Source organism: Candida tropicalis (genome assembly GCF_000006335.3).
Source record: "Candida tropicalis MYA-3404 genomic scaffold supercont3.3, whole genome shotgun sequence".
NCBI classification, from domain to species: Eukaryota; Fungi; Ascomycota; class Pichiomycetes; order Serinales; family Debaryomycetaceae; genus Candida; species Candida tropicalis.
Window position 1 is genome coordinate 1,306,616 of NW_003020055.1, and position 21,391 is coordinate 1,328,006.

At 35.7% G+C, this 21,391-nt stretch overlaps 8 protein-coding genes across 8 annotated transcripts; 3 read left to right on the forward strand and 5 right to left on the reverse strand. All coding sequences in view use genetic code 12, as the record gives it.

The window, feature by feature from the left end:
- Positions 1-6,180: 6,180 nt before the first annotated feature.
- CTRG_02629 (uncharacterized protein) lies at positions 6,181-6,564 on the reverse strand (the record flags this gene model as incomplete). The annotated part of the gene is made up of 1 exon (XM_002548286.1): positions 6,181-6,564. One exon carries the CDS (start codon positions 6,562-6,564, stop codon positions 6,181-6,183), a length of 384 nt encoding a protein of 127 aa, XP_002548332.1.
- Positions 6,565-6,894: 330 nt separating this feature from the next.
- Positions 6,895-9,144, forward strand: SCT1 (bifunctional glycerol-3-phosphate/glycerone-phosphate O-acyltransferase; the record flags this gene model as incomplete). Its single annotated transcript, XM_002548287.1, has 1 exon — positions 6,895-9,144. One exon carries the CDS (start codon positions 6,895-6,897, stop codon positions 9,142-9,144), a length of 2,250 nt encoding a protein of 749 aa, XP_002548333.1.
- Positions 9,145-9,205: 61 nt separating this feature from the next.
- Positions 9,206-11,506, reverse strand: CTRG_02631 (DNA ligase (ATP); the record flags this gene model as incomplete). The annotated part of the gene is made up of 1 exon (XM_002548288.1): positions 9,206-11,506. The coding sequence occupies one exon, from the start codon at positions 11,504-11,506 to the stop codon at positions 9,206-9,208; it is 2,301 nt and encodes a 766-aa protein (XP_002548334.1).
- A 503-nt stretch (positions 11,507-12,009) lies between these two features.
- Positions 12,010-12,996, reverse strand: CTRG_02632 (uncharacterized protein; the record flags this gene model as incomplete). The annotated part of the gene is made up of 1 exon (XM_002548289.1): positions 12,010-12,996. The coding sequence occupies one exon, from the start codon at positions 12,994-12,996 to the stop codon at positions 12,010-12,012; it is 987 nt and encodes a 328-aa protein (XP_002548335.1).
- Positions 12,997-13,241: 245 nt separating this feature from the next.
- CTRG_02633 (uncharacterized protein) lies at positions 13,242-15,287 on the forward strand (the record flags this gene model as incomplete). The annotated part of the gene is made up of 1 exon (XM_002548290.1): positions 13,242-15,287. One exon carries the CDS (start codon positions 13,242-13,244, stop codon positions 15,285-15,287), a length of 2,046 nt encoding a protein of 681 aa, XP_002548336.1.
- A 24-nt stretch (positions 15,288-15,311) lies between these two features.
- On the reverse strand, positions 15,312-16,046 carry CTRG_02634 (uncharacterized protein; the record flags this gene model as incomplete). The annotated part of the gene is made up of 1 exon (XM_002548291.1): positions 15,312-16,046. One exon carries the CDS (start codon positions 16,044-16,046, stop codon positions 15,312-15,314), a length of 735 nt encoding a protein of 244 aa, XP_002548337.1.
- A 1,637-nt stretch (positions 16,047-17,683) lies between these two features.
- On the reverse strand, positions 17,684-17,974 carry MRPL33 (mitochondrial 54S ribosomal protein uL30m; the record flags this gene model as incomplete). Its single annotated transcript, XM_002548292.1, has 1 exon — positions 17,684-17,974. The coding sequence occupies one exon, from the start codon at positions 17,972-17,974 to the stop codon at positions 17,684-17,686; it is 291 nt and encodes a 96-aa protein (XP_002548338.1).
- Positions 17,975-18,185: 211 nt separating this feature from the next.
- On the forward strand, positions 18,186-21,164 carry CTRG_02636 (uncharacterized protein; the record flags this gene model as incomplete). The annotated part of the gene is made up of 1 exon (XM_002548293.1): positions 18,186-21,164. The coding sequence occupies one exon, from the start codon at positions 18,186-18,188 to the stop codon at positions 21,162-21,164; it is 2,979 nt and encodes a 992-aa protein (XP_002548339.1).
- Positions 21,165-21,391: the final 227 nt, after the last annotated feature.

The window sequence follows — 21,391 nt, forward strand, 5'->3', positions numbered from 1 at the left end:
TAGTGGAACATCGAACAAGGTGATATCCAGTATTCCTGATAGCTATCCGCTGCCATGATATATCAACTTTAAAACATCCGGCTGTTAATGAGTACTAATCAGATTATAACAGCTTGTTCACAATTCAGAAAACGTTGCACCAATTAGCTAATCACTTCATCGTACGTTTAATACCTAATTTGTCTAAACTAGTGTACCGTTTTTAAGAAATATGATCTCTTTGGTCCTTTATCGTCAGAACTAGCTCGATATTATACCTTAGCATAGTGAGTGCTTATAGAGTTTAGAGCAAATTAACCGCAATCTGCAACAGAATGATACCACTAATATATAATACATACCTATTTCAAAATCCAGGTTTGGTTAATCTTTAAACCAAGGGCCTTAGAAGTAATCAATCTAGAGTCGTTCACATTATGGGATCAAATTACAATCATCTGTAAGAGTGCTCGATGCAATATAGCTGACAGATGGCCATTGTAGTCTAGGCGAGATACTCCCATGTAAATATGAAAGCTCTTTTTCAATGATATTATGAAAGTTGGAACAAACTTACTGTATTCAATACTAACAACAAGGTTTGAGACGACTTTAACTTAATGGATGCTAAAATCGTTGTCCAGGGAAATGTCCTGAAGAGGATAAACAAGTATTACGATGGACAGAATGTAGGATATGGAGTAATAAATATTCACACAACGTTACCTAGAAGCTACTATAGTGGGTCAGTAACAGCTTTGTCAATATACTGTTTAACAGGAGTTAATTCCCATTGAAGTCCACTGACTCTAATGATTGCAAAGAACTGAGAAGGAGGTACCCAGCAGTGATCAACATTCGAAAGGGATATGTAGAAGAACGGCGCAGAATCATTAGTGTTAGATAATATTCAGCAAGATACAATTCATTGGCGTCGGAGTATTATTACACTCAGGAGTCAATTGCGAAGACACCTAAAGCAATATCTGGTAGGTACAAATTCACTTATACTTTTGCCTACGGGTCATAAATATATTGATATAAAATTGTACCCAAAGTTGCGCTATACCCATTCTGTACGTAGTTAGAATTGATTCCTATTACCGCATTGGCATTCTAAATTTGCTCAGCGTATTGCCATTTCTACTTCAGTATACCCATGGACTACACCTACATTAAGATTTAGTGGTGGCTATATTATCTAGAATATAATCCCAATTGGTGTATTGACTAGCAATAATGGGTGGACTGAATTCGACTATCCACCCACCCTATCGCACACAAATTGTCGCATTGAAATGTAGTATCAAGATGCTTGTGACGGCGAGAAAAGGTCGCACTGGCCAACGCGAATTTTTGTCACCTACGCCCGAGAGCGTCTCTGAGTTTACAGCAAAGCTGATTGAAAATGTAGTAGAAGTTTCCAAACTTTTCAACATGAATAAGTTTTCCATTTCTGGAAGCATAATGAAGTTTCCCGTTTTTTGAAACATAGTGAGTTGCCACTTTTTATATCGTAGTGAAGTTACCACTTTTTGGCGATATAATGATGTTTCTCACCAGAGAATTAACTACAATATATCCTACAAGAGCAATTATTCGACACGAAGAGGAATGCAACCTATACTTCTGTTGCTGCAAATTAATAGAAAGCAATTTACAGATTGTATCCGTTATCCTTAGAAAAACTAATTGTTCACAAGCATAGACAAAAATGCATAGATCTACTTTATCTACAATTACCATATCCAGCTAGATTTGCTGTTAAATTTTTTACAACCACCACTGAGATTACAAAAACAAGTCACCAGAATCACCGTTCCAAACTACCCAAATCGACCCGAAAATGTAAGAAAAATCAACATTAAAACCATCCAGACGTCACTGAAAACTGTCCAATCCACCTGAACTCCATTATTAACGTGGTCAGAAAACACCCTTATGTATGGTCAGTTCACCCCCCCCCCCTTTTTGTGTTTGATACCTGCGTCTGTGTCTGTGTTTGTATCCTACACCCTTAGAAAAAACTTTTGCAACAGCCCGAAAATACAGGGGCAAATTACCCGAAAAAGTGTAGGGAACCACCACAAGAAAGTACCCAGAAATTTGATTTCAGGCAAGAGATTGGTGAAGGAAAACGATGCAGTATAAATAGCTACTTCTAATTGCTGAGCTGGCATTTGCTATTGTTGGTCTCCACTAAGAGGTTCTTGTGTGTTGCAATTGACACTAACACACATGTGAGTACTCCAACTTGACAACACATAACATTTTACAACACCATAATAGAGACACACACGTCCATTGTGTCTCCTTTTGTCCACCAACACCTGTTACCAGGTGCTAATCTGTAATTGGTTCATTTAGAGGAAATTCCGCGGTGGTCGTGCGATGTGGCAAATTTGACTTTTGGTAGCGCCACAGAGTTGTCTACTGCTAACAGTACAGGATCACAGATGCCTGGAAACAGCGTGAAATCAAGGTGAAAACGTGTATTTTGGGATGTGTACGTGTTCATTTTGATATATGTTACATTGTGATTACTAGATATATGTGTTTTCTATTTGTTGTGCATTTTCTGTATAAATTTGCAGCAAAACACCATCAAAATTTCCCATCAGTTTGAATTTTAAGTTAGTGTACTTGTAAATTACGTTTATATAACACGAAATGATGTGAGGAATAGAGTATAGAAACAGTGTGAGATACGATCATACCATAAATAGAACTAGCATACCAGAAAACACATCAACTAGCTGGATAACAAATAAATTTACTAGTGCATATCAAAGTGTTTCGCAGCATAACAAAAAAAATGAACAACAAGCATAACAAATATCGAGCATAACATATATAGAGAATAACAAATATATATCATAACAAATAAATGCCATATCAAATAAATGCCATATCAAATAAATGCCATATCAAATAAATCAGCATACCAAATATCGAGCATAACAAACACACAGCATAACAAATATAGAGCATAACAAACAAATGACATAACAAATATAGAGCATAACAATAAATTATCATAACAAATAAACAACATATCAAAATAATCAGCATATCAAACTAGTCAACATATCGAAATAATCAACATATCAAACTAGTCAGCGTATCAAATAATCAGCATATCGAAATAACTAGCATATCGAAATAGCTAGCATATCGAAATAAGCAGCATAACAAAAATAACTTTGCTATGCCAGGAGTTTGATATGATAGAACACAAAGATCTTTTTGTTATGCAGCTGCCTCCACTCATTTTTTGTTATTCCATTAGTCGAGCGCTTTTATGTTATTCTTCGTTAATGATATGCGTCACCTTGAAAAGGAAGCCAGGCTTTGTGATCTATATGTAAGACCCTTTCCAACAATATGACCCGATACTTTCCCACTTCCGGGTCAGCAGTGTTCCGGTATCCTACGTAATACCTCTCATATTTGAATAACTGCATTCTAAGTCTTATTCAGTCTCCATATGCCTATACAAATATCTTTGCTGTGTTTGGCAATAGTTTCCACACGTACAATTAGTTGTAGAATTTTGCGACACGGAAAAAGGGCGACAGTCGTGCGACTTTCTGATATCTCCGCTTTTACTTTTACTTTTACTTTTCCGCAATGTCGCGTGGCAGCTAAAATGTGTGTTTCTGACATTACCTGAGTGTCAAACTTTTTTCTGTCAAAAATGTCTTATATCGGATAAACCTTAAAATGTCGCCTGTCATATGTGTCGCATGGATACACATGTCGTAGGTACCAGCGACATGGTTAATGCGACATGGTTGATGCGACATGGTGTATGAGACACGAGATACGCGACATGGTACATCCGACATGATTTATGCGACACGGTAGATGCGACATGCAATATTGAACTTGCGACAAAGGGTGCAAACGACATTTCATAGTCGAATAGACACCAACAATGACAATACCCAAATTACTTGCAAAGATCAGGAGATGACACTGATAGTGATCTCTTTTGGTGTATGATGCTCTGAAGAACGTTGGTTGTGCCAATGCCACCAATATAATGAAGTAAAGCTTGATATAATGTATGAAGAAACACTGGCATTGTACGTTGCATGTGTGTTGGTAGAATAGCAGAACGTGTGTTATCAAAAGGGCAGCTGATATACTAGGATCACACAATGGATAGCTGTATATACGTCTGCTTTATCATATGGTATTGTATGTAAACTTATACTGAAATAGATTTGGTAATTATTATGCCTACTACTAATCACAGAGCCGTTGCTACAGCATGTGTAGCTGCTGCAACTGTTGCTATCACAGGTTCAGACAACCCCATTAGTATTATAGGTTGTGGATCTTGAAATACAGCTAATAAAGTACACCAATGGCATGTTTAATGTGTGGAATATTTGTCTTTATTTCACGCTTTAGTCCTGGTATTCTATCTATTAGTCTACATGTTGGCTATAGTCAATCTATTACCCTACTATCCATCAATTAAAGCTGCAGATAACTTGGTAATACATTGATAATTAACGGGAAATGGTCACCTTGAATTCATGATCTTATCCTACAAATATGACTGCCTGATCAGTCAGATTGAAATGCCATACTCCTATAATGATTTGGCAACTACCAGGATATCAAGTGGACACCTCTGTCAAACATTGGCTTCCACACATGCTAAGCACTTCCGACCTTCAACACATAGTTCCGGTCATGCCTCAGGTCCCTTGATGATTGAGCTTTAGGAAAGCTTGCAACAAGATGACGCATTCAGGGTCGGTGAATCACAAAACTCTAGATACAATCACCGGGCATATCATATATGATCCAGCCCAACATAACATACAGGGTTCACCGGGCATACCATAAAACGTTGGAAGAGGCATAACAAATAACATTCAGCCGAGCATAACAAACAACGTTCCAAGAGGCATATCAAATTAGTTTCGGCCGAGCATAACAAATAGGGACCACCAAGCATATCAAATAGGGACCACCAAGCATACCAAAAATAGATTCACCCGAGCATATCAAATTAGTTTTACCCGAGCATATCAAATAAACATGGAGCCGGGCATATCAAATAAACATTGAGCCGAGCATAACAAACTAATTTCGGCCGAGCATAACAATATAACATCAGCCGAGCATAACATAAAGCTCCCCAAGAATCATACCAAACAAGACGTTGGCATACCAAAGAATAATGTATGGGGCATACCAAAAGAAAAGCTTAGTCAAAAATGACACAAAACCAATCACCACGTGACTCCATGGGCAAACCGAAACTGAGATCCGTTCTGTAATTACGATAGAACGCGGAACAATTTGAACCCTCTGAAGTTGAAAAGATCCCTGCTTGAAAGGAGCGCAAACAGCATTCCCAGGGTCAATATACGTTGGAGATACATTGATATCATTATCTGAAAGTTGCTCTTTTCAACTGAAAATTAAGATTTGGCCCATTCCGCCATCTTAATGAATTAGAAAACGATGGAGCTATTGTGTGAACGCAAATAGCTTCATGTGCATTAAATAGGTATACGTTGTTTTTGTAATAATTACTCAAGACAAGTGGTTATTTAACGAAATGGTACTCAAGGTTATCAGTCGTTGCAGTTCTCTCTCGACACCTTATGACCCAGACAATTGGATTGTATCTCATTCGGGGATAAGGGAATGTCAGCTTGAATGCAGATACCATATCAATAGAGATAATTAGTGAATGTGCCATATTTGAAGTATAGACTCCACCTATCATCTAAATGTAGATGCACAGAAGGTACAGTTTGAACAATTTATAGATACTTTTAATTATACAGATCTTTACGTTTTCTGGAATGTCACTTCCTTGAAAATTAACAATTTTATGGGAGACACATCACACCCGTATGTTCTCCACAGGTTCAAGAATGCCCCATTGCTTTTCAAGACTGTAGCTTTTGTTTTAAAATCAACTATTAGTTTTGGTATTCTTCCCATTATCCCTTTGAAAGGTGATATTTCCTACAGAATAACAATTCAAAACACAATTCAGCACTCCATCTGAAACATTAAGTAAATCATCGTCCAAACCACCTTTGTCAGTAATGTTTGTTTGTATCCAAAATAGGGGAAATCATTGCAAAATGTACCTTGTTGTTTTACTTTGCATCTTAATAAGACTGAGATATACCAGTTACCAAAGTTGCACAATAATCACAATTGTTACAGCATTCTCGCTTCTAACCATATCTCATTACGTCTAATAATGTTCTGACACCAAATCCATCTGTAGATCAACAATTTTTGGTCCATGGTAGACCAGAGTAAACATATATCGAGGCTTTCTGTTATAGCACGTGAGAATAATGGAATTCTCAAGAACTGTTGAGATCTTTGTAGGATTTTATCGGAGCCGCGGAAGTGTACTATTTTTACTAAGGCGTTTGTTGGGCTTTTTTTTTTGTTCCCACACTCCGAAAATGCCACAAAAACGACAATACGGATTGGTGAACCAAGTTTGTATCGCGTTATCCCAGCTAAAGAAAAAAAATACCAACTAACAAAAGTTTGAACAATACTTTTAGAAGAGCCGCGAGAATGATCCATACAAAATGTATATAAAACTTGGAAAACATTCTCATTCTAAAGTTCAAATTTAATTTAATACACTTAGAAACGTACGCACAAAATTGTTCGCTCATCTGGCTATTTTTTTTTTCCCTTTTGTTGTTCTGGAGTGAGATCATTTCCGTCCATCCAATTATTTCTTAGAGTTAATTAACACACACACACATTTAAATTAAACACATAAATTGTGGACTTCCTGCTTGCCCCTCCTACAATTCAGTTTTCTTTCGGGAATTATTTACCTAGTTTACTTTAATTCTAGATCCCTAAATCCCTATTTGGCTATTGAGTTGGGTGTAGTAACAAACAATGTCACTGTCACCAAGTTCTTTCAGTCTCCATTACGAGAAACCAAAGCGATACAGATTGGTTATTTATGATTGTTTATTATGGCTTTTATCAGTAATCTTTGACTGTTTTTTTAGAGAAATTAGACCCAGGGGAGCCTTTAAGATTCCCAGAGAAGGTCCTGTTATTTTTGTTGCAGCTCCTCATCATAACCAATTTGTCGACCCAATTGTGTTGATGAACCAAGTTAAAAGAGAAGCAAACCGAAGAATATCATTCTTAATTGCAGCAAAATCGTATCAATTGAAAGCAGTTGGGACAATGGCAAAATGCCAATTGTCAATTCCAGTTATTAGACCACAAGACTGTTTAACCAAGGGCAGTGGTAAAATATTTATTGATTTCGAGAGCAATCCATTAAAGATCATTGGGAAGAACACCAAGTTTACTACAGAGTGCATGGTGAAGGGTTTAATTGCGTTACCACAGTCATTGGGTGCTTCTGAAGTGGCAGAAATCATCTCGGACACAGAGTTACTTATACGTAAGGAGTTTAAAAATCTGGAAAAAATCAAAGAATTATTATCCCAAGGCACATCCTTCAAGCGTGCTGACAAAGTTGACCAAAAGCAAGTCTATCAAATGGTCTTTGATCATTTGGCAGATGAGGGCTGTATTGGTATTTTCCCTGAGGGAGGATCTCACGATCGTCCAGATTTGTTACCTTTGAAAGCAGGTGTCGCTGTCATGGCTCTTGGGGCAATGGACAAAAACCCAGACTGTAATATTAAGATTGTTCCATGTGGTATGAATTATTTTAGTGCCCATAAATTTAGAAGTAGAGCTGTTGTTGAATTTGGTGATCCAATCGAAATTCCTAAAGAGTTGGTGAAAAAATACTCCAATCCTGAAACCAACCGTGAGGCTGTAAAGGACTTGTTGGACATCATAACCACTGGTTTAAAAGCTGTTACTGTTACTTGTCAAGATTTTGAGACATTGATGTTGATTCAAGCAGCAAGACGATTATATGCTGGAAATTTTGCTCAGCAATTGCCATTGCCATTGATTGTTGAAATGAATAGAAGATTAGTCATCGGTTACGAACACTTCAAGAACGTTCCAAAAGTGCAAGAACTTAAGGACAAAGTTATGGCATATAACGAATTTCTTAAAACTTTGCATTTACCGGACCATCACGTCGAAAGTTGTAACGACAAGACCCATAAAATTGCCTTGATACCAAGCTTCTTCATCAGACTTTTCGAGGTCATATGTTTGTTCATTTTGGCGTTACCAGGGGCCATTTTGTTTTCACCAGTTTTCATATCTAGTAAGATGATCTCCAGAAAGAAGGCAAAAGAAGCATTAGCTAATTCCGTTGTCAAAATTCAAGCAAATGATGTTATTGCCACATGGAAAATTTTGGTTGCCATGGGTATTGCACCAGTGGTCTACTCCTTTTATGCCAGTATTGGTACCTATTACTGTTCAACTCATAACTATTTTCTGCATTGGAGATTATTCTGGGTCTGGATTTTCTTGTACATCTGTGGGGTATTGGTGACTTATTCTGCGTTGGTAACTGGAGAACAAGGTATGGATTTATTGAAGTCCATTCGTCCATTGTATTTGTCTATAACTTCTGGATCTTCAATCAAGGAATTGAAAAAAATGAGAGCTGAATTAAGTGAAGAGATTACCGAACTCGTCAATAGCTACGGACCTCAGTTGTATCCAAATGATTTCAATTTGCTCGAATTGCAGAAATCATTGAATATTAACGGAGAAGTCAATTATATTGATAGTGACGAAGAAGAAGAATTGAAGACTGAGGAATTACGTCAACGACGCTTGGCAAGACGTAAAGCTAAGAAAAAGTTTGCAGATCAAGATGACGACTCTGAGTTGAAGAATTCTTCTTCCATGAGTGATGGTGTTTCCTTATTGAACTCAGACAATTCATTGACCAATCTTCCAATGTTTTCCGACTATGTTTTGCACAAGAACGCCAAGAACGCAGATTTGGAATTAGACCCACAATCTCTAGCTGCTTCAAGAGTCAATTCAATGGCCAACATACCTCATGTTTCCAATAGTGCTAATGGTTCCTCACAGATGAAATCAAGACGTCCCCCATTGGTTGAAACGGCATCGTCAGATCATATGGAATTAAACTTTGGCTCAGGTGGAGTCAAATCCAGAAGAGCTGACTTGAAAGATAAAATTAAACTGAAACTTAGAGAAAGTAGAAAAGATGGCCAATCTTGAAATTATTTATAATATTGTAAATAGGTCTCTATATATTAGACAAAGTCAATCATACACGTATCTAATTAACCAGAGCTTGGTTTTCATAGAACTCACAGACTTGCGTCGAGCTAGTAGCGTCCTCAATGTTCTTGTCTTCTCTAAGTCTAATAAATCTTGGAAACCTCAACGAAATACCTTTACCAAACTCTTGATGTCCAGTCTTGTAAATAGGACTCAAAGACAAGTCAGCAGTCAAGACTTCAAAAAGCAAACTAGGTTCAAACCACACATCGGGAACCGCATTCGAGTTGTTGGTTTCATACACAAAATACTTCTTAGGTGTCTTGATTTCTGTTGGATGCAATTTTTTATACAAGCTTGCCAAGTCTTCATCACTGAAACCAGTACCAATTTTACAGCACGTTTCCAAGTCACCCGTGTCTTGATTGTATGAGGCCAATAGAAAACCACCATAGGTACCAGTTCTCTTACCCTTCCCACTGTAGGCACCAATGACAACCAAATCCAAAGAATCTCCTACTCCCGCAAGGTAATCCTTCTTTAATTTCAACCAGTTACGGGATCTTTTTGATGGCTCGTAAAATGAATCAGGTCCGTTCAACATTTTAACCATCAACCCTTCACACGAGTCCTTGATCGACTGATCTAAGAATGTCTGCAAGACTTCCAAGTTTGACGACGAATCTTTAGCAGTAGCAAACTGAAATTTTTCATCAATTGGTTTGAACTTTTCATGCAATAGTTTTCTTCTGTCTGCCAATGATCTGGTTAAGAGAGATTCATCTTGAAAATATAACAAATCAAAGGCATATAAGCAAATATTGACCGTGATATCTTCCTCGTTCACATCCTTTCTCTTTCTGGTAGTTAATCTTTGGAAAGGCAAAATCTTGTGCTGAATTCTGTCCCAGGCAACAGCTTCACAATCCAAAATAAATGAAACTGAACTTTTATCAGTAGTGAATTCATTCACAATGGATACCAAATCTGGGTACGTTTCTGTCATATCCTCCAAATTACGTGAATAAACCTTGACAGTACCATCACTCAAAACATGCACTTGAGCTCTGAAACCATCATATTTGTATTCGCAAGTAAATTCAGCATCTTGGAAACGATCAAAAATCTCACCAATTGACTTAGTAGGTTTTGCTAACATAGCCTTTAGCGGAATACCAGGGGTAACATGAACATGGTCCAACAAGTTGAAGATCCCATGTTCGTAAGCTTTCTTTAGCACAACTTCATAATTTGGAACCCTAGAGATGGCTTCTTTGACAATTTCTTCAGCTTCAGCTAATTTGTCGGGATTTATTCTTTTATTGGTTTTATTTTCAAAGTTCACAAACGCTTGAGCCAATCCAACAACCAAGGTCTTCTCTGCAATACCAATTCTCAATTTACCTGCCAAAGAACGAATCAAGAATTTTGCTTCGTTGGCTTTCGGATCACAGGCACTCAACATTTTTTTGATAAGACCAATCTTTTTTGACTGAGAATCCTTACCATTGGATTTTGCAATCTGCTGCAAATTCTCAAAAACAGTGTCTATATCTAGCGGAGCAGGCTTAAACATGGGTGGCTGCATTGATCTAGATTTCTGAGCAATATCTCCCAAATCACCACTTTTGACCATTTCGGCCTTGATTTTTGCTGGTGAACGTCCGTAACACTCGCTAATGGCTTTGATTAAAATTGTCTCACCCAAACCCAACTCTAAACCCTGAGCATAGTCTGGACCCAATTTATTTATCGACAAATAAACAATTTTGACCAACTTGTCCACAGTCAGTTGCTGCAATATTTCCAAGAAAAACTGCGACACAATTGCAGTAATTTTTAACCTACTGGATTCTTTGTCAACAACTTCAAAAACAGATGTCAATTTCGCATAAGGTATTTTAGGACCCAAATTTTCATTTCGGTGTTCCAATTTCTGTTTCTCTGAGAGCTCAATCAACTTTTCATTTTCTAAACGGGACAGATCTTCGCTATGTTTAAGTTTTGTTGTGGTATCAGTAGTTGGGGAAACTGGAGCTACTGTGTCATTTTCCAAGTCCGCAGAAGGTGAGGAGCTCCCAATTTTAGGCTTTTTTGAAGGAGATGAAGATTCAGGTGGGGTTGCTTCACGCTTTTGCGTCTGTGATTTAGTTGGACTTGAATTGTTTGATGATGATCCAAAGTACCTGTTGATAGATTGTTGTTTCTTGTGGTTCTGGCTAGAGACTGCCAGTTGGGACATGCCTGGAAAGAAGCGTGCCAAAGATTGTTGTTTTCTATTTGACATCAAGGACTGTTGATTTGGTTTAATTAGAATGTTTGATATTGAAGTACGATGGATGGCCAATGCTCGAAACATACAAAACGTGTCATGGAAACAACCTTGGTTGAATTTTCTTTTTCCATTTTATTTTTTTTGGAAGTCAAGATGGTTTAGGGATTCTCACACGCGTTGTAAAATTTTTTTGGACCCAACGCGTCGTGTAGAATTGCCACACAATATCAAAGACAGTATTAAATCATTGAAATCTGATCCGCAACAAAGATTAGATGACAATATATTCATAATCAGAGATATTTGGAGTATTATGTTTTTCTTGATGAAATGTTTTCTAAGTGAATTGCTTTTCCAGTTATTCGTTATAGTGAAACGGAGTTAGTTCTTTGATACTAAACCTATGTCGTACTTCATACTCTTATTCTCCGTGTTGTTCTGATTGGTCGATAACTACTAACCTACTTTCAAATGAATGCTATTTGAGTAATAAAACCAGTGTTAGATAAGATATATATTGAAAAATATGAGACTCAAACTATATACAATCCTGTGCTGTCATCAACTTCATCTTATCAGTAGTAAGATCAGTTCTTCCAGCCAATGAAAAACACTACTGAGAAAGTTGCCGGCAAGCCTTCTGGTTCACCATGGAGACTTCTGTAGATTTGATCAGCAGCAACTAACACATCTCTATCCAAATAGCTCCTACTCAATATAGAATTATTCTCTCCCATTATTTGCAAATCCTCACATAGACTAATGATATCTGGAAATCCACCAACGACTATATCTTCAGAATCTATTGTTAACATAGAAAAACCAGCCTTATTTAGCAAGGAGCCAACATCATTTAAATGAACCAACGGACTCACTCTAGGTGATATTCCTCCTTTTCTTTCTAATTCTGCTAATTGTAACGATGTCCTTAACTCGTACAACGTGTCACCACCAAACAAAGTTGCCATGAAAAAACCGTCTTTTTTCAAGATCTTATGAATCAGTGATAATGTCTCTGGTAAGTTATTTATCCAATGTAAACTCAAGTTTGAAATCACCGCATCGTATTGGTTCTCATGTTGGAATACTTCATTACTGAAATCCTCTTCATCGGAAACTACCCTGACCACTTCTCCTGGGAATTTGACATCTTGCGCAAGGTCTTTGTCACGAAACACCAAATCCTTTGATGAGTCAAGCATTGTTAATGTTTTGATTTTATTTCTCACGACTTCTTTATCATTGTTCAATTGCTCAATGACCTTGGTCTCCACCTCATCGGCACTTGAAGGAATCTTTGTAATTGTAGACAACTGATTCAAGAAGTTTCCGGCATTACTACCAAAATCCAACAAATTATCCATTGGTCTAGTTATAAATGCCAATCTTTCTATAGTCTTGGTGGCAATCTCATCACGAAGATAGTCCTTCTTTCTCGACAACTCCGGTTTCAATTTTGCATACTTTGAACGCTGCAAAAGTTTACTTGATTTGTCAAATACTTTGAATGATGAATTCTTGGATGAACCACCTGCAGTTGCAAAGAATCTAGAAAATACAACAGTTCCACTCATCGGGTTATTGACGGATTTATTGGATGATTTTTCAGAATAGCAAGTAGTGTAGAAATAGCTCTCCACAATCTCAGTTCTGAATAATTTTTTTTTTTTTCTCTTAACAAGCAGATCTGTTGCTTAGAGTTTTTTTTCTTTCAAGTTGAGTTTTCTCACTCCTCTTTAGATTCACTCTTCTGATTACAATCTAGCTACAGTACTACCCATTTCATAGTTTTCAGAAACAACGGATCACATTACTCCTCATGTTAATACGAACCATGCGATCGAGACTGACTCTTGTTTGGTCTAGTATTGGTGGTGTACGACCGCCAAATTCACAACTACAGAATGCCTCGATGAGCACGCGAATAAGTGTTCCTAGTCCACCTGAATCATTGGTCAATAACAAGTTCACCAAGAAACTTCGAAAATTGTATGCAAAGAAATTGAATTCGGGTGAAATACTTCCAGAACCTATAAAAACTCATTCTGCAGATATCACACACGCAAAGCCAATACAAGCTCGTTTTAAGAGCGAAGCACAACTATATAACCATGTGATATCAACGATTCAAGGCTTCACAACTTACTTACAATTGAGTGAATTTATAAGTCAAATTGAGCCGGACGTGTTACGATTTCCAAATTCGTCTTTGTCTTTACTTGTACAATGGAGGAGGCAGAATGTTAATAATGAAGCTGATTATGAAACGTTGAACCACATCTTTAAATCGATGTCTGTCCAAGAGCATGATTTTAATAGCCTATATCTCGAAAAGTTGATGAAATTGTACCTTTGTGTCTTTCAAATGAATCATCTGCCATTGAATGTCATTTATTTGAACCTAATTTGGGTACACCATGGGACACCAGAATTATATGATGCATATGTTCTAACATATTTGTTAATTTTATACAATTCCGGACAGAAGCAATTAAGTATCAATCAGTTGATGAGGCATTTGACAGTTAATCAAGGAAAAGCTGTGTCATTTATGAAGAATTTACCGGACATTTTTATTTTGCACATGTTGGAAACTCGAGATTTTGAAAGGTTACATTTCATAATGTCCCAATTTAAGGCATACAATCTCCGTGTGGATGATCATCTCTGGATCTCCATCCTACTGTCTGGACTTCACTACAATAACTACGAAATAGTCAATTTTGTGTACAAGAATTATATAATGAAGGACTTTTCGTCGGGAAAGTTTACGATAGACGACGCAGTTTTAAGTCAAAACACTATAGACAGCAATTCCGTATTTGGAACTTTTACTGACACTTTGATACTACAGATACTACATACAATTTCAATGAGTGGTGATATTAAAAGTACAGAGGATTTAATCAAAGGACATTTTGTTTACAAGGCATTGTCGAATGAAACCAAAGCATTGAGCAAAGAATTATGCATTAACATTATCGAGAGCTATTGTTACAACATCCCTGATGAGACGACAGTTGATGCCAGTTATGGAGACGAAAGCATCAAGAGAATACTAGATTTGATTAACGTTTTCGTGAACCAGACAAATCTATCCAGTGTTGATTTATTTGAATGTATGAACTTCAAATTTAAAAACTGGAAAGCAGATACAAGAGAGTTGGATTCTAATACGAATATTGTGTTTGAAGAGGAAAACGAAGAAACAATTCCCATGTTTTATGGCAACACAAACATTCACAATTCCAAGTATGGCGTTGTATTGGCTAACTTGTCAAATTTGAATGAGTTTATTAATGTCCATGTCAATTATATGAACAACGGTAATTTTAATACAAAAACACAAACAATATTTATAAATTGTCTTTTAAATCATATGGTAGTATTCTTGAATCACACAGGGTTAGTATCGGTTTTGAAAAATTTGCATTTTCTACATGGAGTTGAATTTGTTAACTATTTAGATCAGGAATCTTGGAAATTAATCCTCCAATCCGTCTCGCTTTCCACATCGAAAATGTGTGCAAGATTCTATTTTGATTATATGAAGAATCATGGCATAGAAGTGACGCCTCGCTTTTATTCTTGCTTGATAAAAGCGTCATTAAATGGAGATGACTATTATGGAGACGTGATATTTTATGTGGAACAATGCTTGAAGGATCATGGTGAATTGAATCACGATATGCAAAGGGTGTTAGACATAGTAACAAATAATAACTCAAAGATCAAAGAGTTAATCACCAACTTGCAAGAGCCAGGAGAGGAATTGGTGTCCACGGTAAATCCAGCAATTAAACGACAGTATTTGGAGCGCTATGATTTGAATGAGTTAGAAGTTTTAGAACGAGTGTTTGTATAGGTAAATCATTTATTGGTATTTTTCCTATAAAACAGAATTAATGTCATCTGCATTTATATCAAACCTGAGCGTAGAACGCTTTCTTCTCAAATCCCTGAAAGAGCTCTTTGATTTTAATAACTCAATTAATGAGTGTTCATGGATATCAAGATGATTATCCTCATCATCCTCGTCTTCTTCATCAAATGAATTTATGGTGAATGAGTTTGAACTTATAATTGTGGAGTCAATTGCCATACGTAAGATATTGTCAGCATGACAAGCTAAATTGTCTACTTTGTGTGCCGTCTTTGGTTTTACTGGCTTCATTTGTGGAGGTTGTTGTTTGACAGGTGTCGATTGCGTAAGTCTGGGTATCATAAATTGGGAATTTTCTTTATCATCGTCGGTTGGTAATTCAATTTGTGGTTCTTCAGGGTACTTCAAAGTATAGTTTTTAATTTTCTGTCTCAGAAGATTCAATATTTCAGCTAAAGGATCACTATTGAATTCTATTGAATTAAATTGTTTATGGATTGGAAGATTTGTATGGCTAATTTGTTCATTTTTGTTTTTATGATCAAAGCTACTTGTAAACAAGTTCAAGTTGGTAGATACAGGAGCAAACTTGGTAGGATATTGATAACTCATTGCTAACCGTATGTAAACTAAAAAGAATAATAAGAAATTAAGGAAGGAAGTAAAAAGTAAAAAGTAAAATAAAAAAAAAAAAGAATTAAAAAAAGGGGGATTTTTGCATTCTTTAATATAAATTGGCATTGTTTACCTTTTGTCTAGAATAGGCGATAGATCTTCTCATTTTCTTACTGCTGATCAAAGCGATATGCGTCTTTGTAAGAAATAAAAATTTGAGACTCGAAACGACTTCTCGCGCGTGATAATCATCACGTGTTGAAACTGTTGATCACATTATAAAAACAGACTACATAGAAAACAGGTATTATTGTAATGATGAGTTTTAATTATTCAATTACTAAGGATACATATATATGTATATATACGTTGGTATTTATGGCTTTTGTTTGAATATGTAATACATGGTTGAAATCTCAATTATGGTTTGATTAATGTTGTTATTACCATTATCGTTGTTGTGTTTGAAGTTTTGCAAAAACCTCAATATTAATGTAGTTTATGTCGTCAATAATCATCATATCTTTCCTTCTTCAGTGCTCTTAAGCAGCTGTTGATTCTGTATAAGTTGTCTTTGTTGGTATTTTAATTTTTCATTGGAATCATTACTGTAATTACTATCCTCCGGACATGGTATTATTGAATTTGCACCAACTAATAAAACACAAATGGCAAACGTTGAACTGAATAAGGAGTTGGTTAACCTATTTCTTTGACTGGCCTTTATATATTGAAACATTTTCTTTTGAGAGAATATTTATTTTATTTTATTTTATTTTGAATGAATAATGTATTGTATTAAAATATGAAAAGTTATGAATGGATTCTGTGAGATGAATTGAATAGATAGTAATATAAAAGATTATGGTAGTTCTTTTACTTTCTCTGGGAATTAATGAATTTGATTTTAGTATCTAAAAGAATATCATTCGATTTTGTAGGTTTTCAAAGTCCTTCTATTTTTTTATTTTTTTTTTTTTTTTTTTTTTCAACCCTTCTGAAATGGACTTTGAGTGTGCCCACAAGAACAATTCTGCGTGTTTTGAACCAATCACATCGTTCGCGATTGCAAAAAAAAAGATGGCGGCAGCAGAAAAAGAATAACGAAAGCTGTAGGCTCTATCTGTTGGTCATCTCACCAGACCATATTGAATAAATAGTTAACAATATGAAATAACTCTTCAGATAAGTATAGTACATGTGAAGCTTATTTGTGGATATGTTTTTATTATTATTTTCATTTCATTTCTACCGAGTTTACTTTGTGTGCCATTTGTGCCGATCCTCTAACCTTTATTACAGTGATGTGCTGTATCAGTGAACGATGATGTACCGTAAACAGTGACAATAGAGTGTAGGTATATATACACTCGACTATGTTCAAATTCTATCTGACTTTACGTGGCTTCAATTTATTTGATTTGAAGAATGCTACTACAAATAAGAGAAGGGTGCTTAAACTTTTGAACGTTGAATAATATGACGCAACACACGTGTTTGCATTACATCTTCAGTTTAGTTAATGCCTTTTATACCACCTACCCGATTATATCAAGCAGATACGCACTCTAAGTATAGATCTCTTCTGCGTGTAACGATAAAATCGAATTTCAGAAGCTTAAAGTTAACATTTTTCCACAACATTCTGTCAAATTAGCCGATATAGATAGCAAATAAGAGCAATGATTGAATAAATTATCATATATTAACAACCCAATTAAATATGTACAAGATGTGGTTTTCACCCATTAATTCATAATGTCTTAAGCGTAACTCTTCTTCATTCCGTTTTTGATCAACTCGTAACCTGGTTTGAACTTTCTTTCTTGATTTATTTCCTGTCTAGTCTTCTTGATATCGCTCAACTCAACAGAAACTAATTCCTTAACGGCTGCTAATTGATTGGCTGAAGTTGGAGCAACATTAACATATGTGATTTGATTTCTTCTGGTCAAGCCCAATGATTGTAATACTGCTTTATATTTTGGAGGTAACCCTATAGTTGATCTGACTTGTTTTATTCGGTAAAATAACTGTTTTTGAACGCCGGACATGATTGATAGTTGTTGTGTTGTTGGAAGGGTCGTATTCGTTGATGACAGTGAAAAAAAAAAAGAACAAAAAAAAAAAAAAAAATTCAGAGAAAAAATGTAATTGTGCAAGGACACGAACTATTTGATTTGTGGTTTAGTTTGAAAACATTAACATCTTGGTACTAACACTTACAACTTGTTAAATAGAAGACCAGATATAACAACCAAAACCATGAATGAATTTGATAACGAGAGAGATGCCATAAAGAATAGTTCTCGACTCCACGACCAGATTCATTATTATCTTGAAGAACTAGAAGGATTGAGCGAACAGGCTTCACCGTCAATTCTGACATATGACAGACACGTCCTTATTAATGCAAATTCCAGCAAAATCAATGGTCTCATCAATGAATTTGAAATGAATCCCAAACTTCTTGATACTTCACTAGAGAGTTACATCCATCTATTGGCAAATTTATACCTAGCTCAAGAATCACTCCGTTCTGTTATCGGGGGAATTGTTTATAATTTTGGAAAAGTTCGAGGGTTTAAGATTATTATTAATTACTTTCCAAGCGAATTATACCTAATCAACAAGCTAATCAGAATAACTAAAGAAACCCCAGATGAACTTTCTGTGTTTGTGGGGTTATGTTGGTTGTGCACCCTAAGTCTTTTACCGTTTTCGTTAAGCTCCATTGATAAGACAATACCCCTGACGATATACAACATAGCTATGAAAAATTTACTGAAATATTCAAATGGAAGTAAGAACCAAGTTATGTCCCTGATTTTGCTATCAAAATTGTTAGTCCGTAAAGATTGCACTGAGTTCTTTGAACTATTTTTCCAGGGTATCGAATTATCCCATTGGATTGGATTGGATGATACGCACAAGGTGGGTCACTATTTGACTATTAACAAGATCCTAAAACTGAAGATTCTGCTTAACAGTGAACAAATGACGAAAATATACCAGTGCATAACTAATGATATTTTGCTACAATCAAGTCCTTCTAACTTGAATTTATTGTTTCTGATCAAGATACTTAGCAAACTATCCATAAATTACGTCCAGATGAGGGATTTCCATATGGTTGAATTGATTGTCAATATTTTGATCAATGATATTTTGCTAGAAATCACCAATCTTGACTTTAATTTACGTTACAGCATGGCTAAGGCATTAAGTAAAATCGTGGCTTCATTGGCGGAACCGGCTGTCAATTACAAACAGCAGTTGATAGACTTTGTGTTCTCCAATTTGGATGTAATTGATGACGAAATAAGTATAGCCAAAAATCACACCATATTATTAACTTTTGGTTATTTAGTATTAAACAGGGCTATCCAGGGTGAGTATGTTTCCCGTTTAGTCAATGTTGTTCATAAATCAGTATTTTTACAAATCAGGAACCAACGAGTCGATATGGGAAGTTGTATTCGAGACTCATCGTGTTTTATTATATGGTCACTAGTCAAGAACAACAATAACTTAAATTCTGAACAATTAGCTTTAATATTCAATGATTTGATAAAAGTATTGACCTTTGATAAGGAATTGGTTTTGAAGAAATGTAGCATTGCTATAATACAGGAGTTAATAGGAAGGTATGGTACTACTATCTTCCAGAATAATGATTTCAATAGTGAAGAGTTGGGACAATTCATAGTGAATTTTTTGGAAGCCATCAATTGTGTTAAATTAAAAGCAAGAAGTTCTAATTATGGTGTTATCGATTTGCTATTTGATACTATTGATTTGGGATTCTTGTTGCCTCCTTTATTGGATGAAATATGTGAAACTTCTGGAGATCTGGGCGAAGAGGCAAAGTATTTGAATAAATTACTATTGCAGCCAAAGAACTTGCTAGTGGTAGGCACTAGATATACTATTGATTTACAGGAAATCTCATATAAATTAGTGAAAGGAAATCGTTGGCAATACTTATTTGCATTACCTCAGATCCCACATGATGAATTATCAAGAAAGTTTTCGAGTTTTGAATTCCAGCATGACCATAACTTGCTTAAGGGTTATTTGCTTTACCTTGTATATTCCAATGAGATGAATGATTTGCATTGGGACAATTTCATAAAAATAATTAAACATAATGATACGTCATTTGTTGAAGAAATTGGGCAGTTTTTGAAATCTTGTGATTCGATGCCAAATGCTAAAGAGCTTCTCATTATTGTCAGAGCTAACACTGTGTTATCAAGAGTCATATTTAACTTTAATCATTGGACTAAAGAACAAGTACTGGTACTTGTATCAGCTATGAAGAATCCAGCAGTTGATATTGAGATACGAAAGAATTTGCTAGATAATCTATGTGAGAACTACCAACGGTATCCTGTCATAAACGAACTTTACCAGTTGTTTGACGATTACACTACAACGATACAAGGTGATGTAGGAAGCAAGTTGAGATTTTCTATGCTTGAATTGGTTTCCGAACATAACTTGATGGATGAAGAGATTAGGCGCAAGCTAATTCGATTATCGGGTGAATTGATGGACAAACTCCGATATCTTTCCTTTGAGTTGATTTCTAGGGGTCCTATAAGTGATGAAAATTCGTACTGGAGATGCCTTTTTGACTTTTACACAACTATAACGGATCATGAAGAAAAAGAGCAGTTTTGGAAGGGGTGCTGTTTTACTATTGGTAGTTTTAAAGGTAATTCCAAGGTAATCAACCAATCATTTTTAGAATTACTTAGATATGAACCTAAAACTGAAGATCTAGTGATATGTTTAGACATACTAGAGCAAGCATCTACATCCGTGAGAGAACAAAAGTTGAAGCTTATGATGTTACAAATGTTTCTTAAATTATTTCAAAGCAATTTTCAATTTCATGATTCATTAGACTATAATCGATTATTTGCAATAAGCTATAACATATACCAAACTGGAAAAAATGCAACACAAGCAATAACGATATTGAGAATATTATATCATATATCGACCAAGAAAGCCATTACTGTCAATTTAAAGTCAAAAATATATCAAATATTCACCAGGATAATTGACGGTCGATTCTATCAAAAACTAAAAATCAATGACATTCTTTTGCAATTACTCATTGATAAGAATGTCGATTTAGATAGATATCAGCAAATAGACTGGACTCATTTGAACGCAGATGATAAGCTTTATCTAAAAAACTTCCTTCTTCTGGATCTACAAACCAATAGCTAAATTGTCAGACGATCTATGGTACAAATTCTTTGGTCTTTCGTCTTGAATCAAGTTTGAGATTGCAGGGTTGGACACTGGTGTGACGTTTTCAACTTCAGGTGAAGGAATTGAAGTTCTTCGCTGTTCTTGGAGGTAATGTTGTTGTTGTTGCTGTTGTTGCTCTTGGTGTCTTTTGTTGAAATAATTAGTAAAGAAATTGGAAGGCATTATTAGATGGATCTTGTGAA